This window comes from Stegastes partitus, unplaced genomic scaffold (genome assembly GCF_000690725.1).
Source record: "Stegastes partitus isolate 25-593 unplaced genomic scaffold, Stegastes_partitus-1.0.2 Scaffold388, whole genome shotgun sequence".
Lineage (NCBI taxonomy): Eukaryota > Metazoa > Chordata > Actinopteri > Pomacentridae > Stegastes > Stegastes partitus.
The window spans coordinates 214,501-219,567 of record NW_007578119.1 but is presented as its reverse complement, the minus strand read 5'-3'; the positions used below and the strand labels follow the sequence as shown (position 1 = coordinate 219,567).

The 5,067-nt window shown below is 38.9% G+C and overlaps 1 protein-coding gene across 1 annotated transcript in view; it reads left to right on the top strand.

Moving 5' to 3' along the window:
- LOC103359668 (guanylyl cyclase-activating protein 2-like) overlaps positions 1-2,629 on the top strand; it is a 3,888-nt gene extending 1,259 nt beyond the window's left edge. The window contains exons 3-4 of the mRNA XM_008285134.1: positions 158-254; positions 2,508-2,629. Coding sequence (XP_008283356.1) covers positions 158-254; positions 2,508-2,629 — 219 coding nt within the window. The remainder of the gene's footprint in view (positions 1-157; positions 255-2,507) is intronic.
- Positions 2,630-5,067: the final 2,438 nt, after the last annotated feature.

Below are 5,067 nucleotides of genomic sequence, written 5' to 3'. Positions count from 1 at the left end.
TTTAGACATAAAGCCGTCAAGTTCAGATGTTGTCCGAATGTAAAGGCGATCATGTCTGAGACACTGTCTGTCGTGCACAACTAATTGTTTTAGTAAATAATGCTTGAAATGATAGTTGCTGTGTTTGATGACAGACAATTTCATGTATCTTATGCAGATTATTTACAAAATCAAGCTTCAGAAGAGTGACATCAGCATGACTCCGACTCAAATCTGTGACCGAATCTTCGAACTGGTCGACCAGAATAATGATGGTAAGTGTTTGAAAAAAATCTGACATCAGTACAATTGTGTTCGTATTTGTTTTTACCAGGATCAGTTCTAAAAACACAACTGTGCCCTTTTCCTTGGTTGGTTGTTTCATTTTGTGTTCCATCAAAGTTGCACTTGAGAACTTTAGAACAGGCTAAATATCATTATCACTGACTTTGTTTTAGGGCTGTTATTTACTGTAATTTACAGTCTTGTTAAGACAGCAATGAAGAGTTTTTCACACAGAGACTTATTGTATTTCTAAATCATCTAAGTGTCTCCGATCCATGGAGCCAAAGGTTAATTAGTTTGGTTTTACCATTTTGCAGCTGAATCTGGGGACATTTTTACAAAACAGTCAGAGCATAAGGGCTTTACAGAGAATAACTGTGCTTATTTTGTCTAAACTGAGTTAATATTTAATATTATGTCAAAGTACATGTTTGCGGTCACAACTATATGTTAACCCCTTAACCAGCACAATGTGAAAAATTTACTGCAGGATTTTAAATGATGTTTTGAAAGCACAAAGTCTCACTATTTAGAGTGTGAGCCATTTTAAGACACCAACACCGCAGAAGAAATAGTTCTTTATTTTGCTACAGGACTGTGTAAACAGCATAATAATAATAAGGTGGTGCCTTATGATGCCTGAAAAGAAAGACAAACAGGGTAAAATTGATTAAATTCAAGTTTAAAGAATGAAAGAAAGATTTAAAGATGAAGTAAAAAAAAAAAATTTAAAGTCCAGACATCTTTAGTAAAAGTCCAGACAAGTTTAAACCACAATTTATAGAACCTTAAAAATGGCGCATTAATTAAAATAAAGCACACTGTTAAAGCATAAAATCGAAGATCCAATCGGAGCTGAGTCCAGCAGGGGGCAGTGTGACGGCTAAAATGGCTACAACAGCCAACCAGGCCTGAACTTGGTAAATATATATATTGGATGTTTTGGGCTCTGACCACTGAGAGACTTACAAACAATGTATATGTAACTTTAAATTTAGTTCTCTGCTTAACTAGAAACCAATGCTAGGATCTAAAAATTAATCTGGTCTCTCTTCTTGGTGTTTGTCAGAACTCTTTATTTCTTAACCCTGCTGAATGTATCTTCCAAAAACTAGCTGACACCTTTCTACTCTGTATGCTGTTTTTGAGCCATGCTGCATTTATTTTACTGATCCACTCTGTTTTAAATCCCTTTCAGTCGTCTCCTCCCTGCTCTGTGTGAACACTGCCTGCAGTTCACCTGAGAGTTCTATGAAGTTTTGTCAAGTGACTGTTGGTCACAGCTGAGTCAGTCGTGGCTTCTTAGTTGTACTGACGTGTGCAGAAGTTTTAGTTTATTACAGGATCTGGTGTAAGGGGCTCGTTTTTGACAACTTCTTGATTTAGACAAGCAGATTGGAGTGATTTTGATGAAATATCACAAATGAGATACAATATGATACGTTCAAGGACTGTCAGAAATAACAGTTTCTTGCTGATAAATGCTGTGAAGTTGTAGATTCGTTAAAGATAGCATGCTTTTAAAACTTGTTAGTAAGTCAACACTTACTAGTGGATAAAAAAGAAGAATCAATATCATATTGTATGGTGTTGAAAGAAGCGATGACTCCATGGATAATTTGTAGAGGAGGAATGATTACAGCTGTCTTAATGTGTATATAAATACATTAAGATGAGGGGGGAATGGATTCATTTTCTATCAACCTGGAGAAAAGTATGTCCAGTTTATACTGAAGCTAAATATCATATAGCCTAACAGTGAAACAGTGTTTTTCCAATCACTGTTGGCTCTTTTGGCTTAGCTTTCTTCATCTTTTTGTCTTGATTTTTTTTTTCCCCCCACTGTGACAACATTTCAAATTTCTACAGTAACGTTTATTCAAGGACAAAAGAGACTGAACTCAGAGCAACTTTTTCAGCTGCTTCACCAAAGTTACTTTACTTAACTGCAGAAAAATCCAAATTATGATCAGAAATGCAGTCTTAAGTTATTTATACTCATCTGTTTAAAAGTCACGAGGAGCTGGCATCTGCGATCCTGCATATATATTTTCAGCTTTTTAAATGCTGCTCGTGCTTTCTTTGCACTTTTAGCTTCTTGCATGTTATGTTGTTGCTTCAGGTAAAACAGTTTTATTTTAACCACAGGAATATATACGGATGGAGATGTGCAGATGGATTTTATTCTGCTGTTGCTCTTTTTTTCCCAACAAGTTCTCAGTGTAGGTTTTTCTTGCCCGCAGGTCAGATCACGTTGTCTGAGTTCATGGAGGGAGCTCAGAAGGACGAGTGGGTCATGAACATGCTGAAGCTGGATGTCAACGCCACCAGCTGGGTCATCCAGAACTGCGGAAAACTGCCGTGATCTATTGCCGAGTGGGTTCACCGCCCACATTGTTTTGTTTCCGGGCTGACAGAGGTACCTTGACTTTCAAAGGTTCACCTGCGTCTCCGTGTTGAGCCTCCTGTGGCTTTGGGCCGGCGGACGCTGTGAACTCTTTCACGGCTGCAGTTGCTGCCTGGATTTTAGACGGCTGGTCTGAGTCCTCGCTGTGCTGGAAGCCCCGTGGTCTGTGGAAACCCCATATTTACGGAGGATTGTATATGCAGTACAGTGACTTGTTGTTTATTTGCGTTCTTGTGTTTTTAGATTAATAATGATGGCCATGTTAAATGTTGTTTAAAAAAAAATGCCCCCAAAACAGACAAAAATCAAATCATTCCATATTTATTAGATGTAATTGGTTATTTCAATTAGGCTATTTATTTCTAATTTAAATGTTTAAATGTTTTGTCTTCGTACAATAAGTTATGACACTATTGCTACTGTGCTAACGTGCTCATGAATCAGCCCATTTAATTTTTCTTTTTACACTGTTATGTGGTTTAAAACATCAGACTTTAAATAACTAAACGAGTATGTCTGGGTCACTTGGGGGCTGCAAATCAAGCTTAAAACCACAAACTGTATATAACAGATTGACGTAGCCACCGTGACGTCACCCGTTTGTTTGTGGACTGCCATTTTTAAGCCGTGAATCTTGGGTTTTTTCTAACCAGACGTGCCAAGCGAGTGGTGGATCTGACAGAGGACAAGAGGATTCTACACATACCACTGACTTGCCAACTTTTATCATCTATTTTTCCTCAGATTGGGGCCATAGTTTATTAAATCAAACATCATTCTGTATTGAAGACGACTTGAAACTAGCAATTGAAACCACAAATTCATTAGGGAAATGTTTACTGAGTTAACAAATCAAGTGAGAAGGAAGATGATTTTCTCATTGATTTCTATACAATCTGACTTCTTTTTACAGCCAGAAGAGTCGCCCCCTGCTGGCTATTTGAAAGAATGCAGGTTTATTTGCACTGGCTTCACTTTTTAAATCAAATCAAATCAGGTTTATTGTCATCTTGCTGTACATACACAGTATTACAGGCAAGATGAGAGAGCGTTTCTTCAAGATTATTCAGCCTGTACGTTTTGCAGAATGCACGTCTGCGATAAGACACTAAGCGTTCACTCTCGCTGTCTCCTGAAGGGGGCGCTGCGTCCATGCACGCCGCCATCACGTTGAACATGGTGAACCTCTTCAGGTCCTGGTAGGTCTTCAGGGACACAAAGACACACATGATGGTGTGAAGATGGTGAAGCTGCAGATGCTGCCCAGAGCTGTCTGTCTGTCTGTCCACCTGGAATAATGTCGTCCCCTCCAGCTGTATGTCCGTCTGGGATGTTGTCATGGAGCCATGTTGCTGTTAAAGCAAACACACAGCAGTCTTTCCACTCTCCGCGGGTTTCTCTCAGCAAACGTAGCTCGTCCAGTTTGTTGTGGATGGAGCGGACATTGGAGAGTAGGAGGACAGTCCTGCTGGTCTGGAGGGGTTAGCCTTTAGTCTAGCATGGATCCCGGCTCTCTTCCTCCTCCTTTGTTTACATTCGCACCATTTGCGCTTCCTTCTCTCTTGGGTAACTGCCGGCGTAGTTTCTGATCGGACTCTGTGTTGGTGTAGTATGTCCACTTCACAACCGATTGCCGCAATTCCAGCACCGTTCACTGTCCTGACACCCAGCAAAGTCTCCCGGCCACAAGTTTTGCAGGATGAATGTCTGGGATCGACAAGACATTTAAAATGTTCACTTTCGTTGTCTCCTGAAGTGGCCGCTGCGTCTATGCGTGCCGTTATCACCATGGCAACAGATCCAAAGGCTACGTCCATCTTTTCTATACAGTCTGTGGCAAAAACTCAAAATGGCATATTCTTTACCTATTCGTTTATCTAAAGGTTCCCTGTGTAATTTTTGACCTCCAGCCATCATATGGAGTTTTTAGGTTTCTGTTAGATCTCTGTGTACTTGTTTAATATTCACTAAGAACAATCATGCAAGTGTGATGTTTATGCAAGCAAAAAGAAGCAAAAAAACCCCCAAAACAACAACAACAACAAAAAAAGGACAACCACATGTAATATACCATGTCTGTATGCACATAACACTTAAATTATTATCAGGGAACTAAGTACATTTACTCTGATACTGTACTTAAGTACAAATTTGAAATCACTTTCGTTAGTATTTTCTTTTCATGCCACTTTCTACTTTACTTCATGAAAATTATCTAGCAGCTTTAGTTAATTCACAAATTTAAATTTTTGTACATAAAACATATGATGAACTTTTATGACATATTGTTGTAAATGAATATACCCAACAGCTTGTACAAGGACACCAGAAACTAATCGGCTAGCTAACTGAGAAAGAATTGGCAATTGTTTTGATAGTTATGTTGAATAATTGTA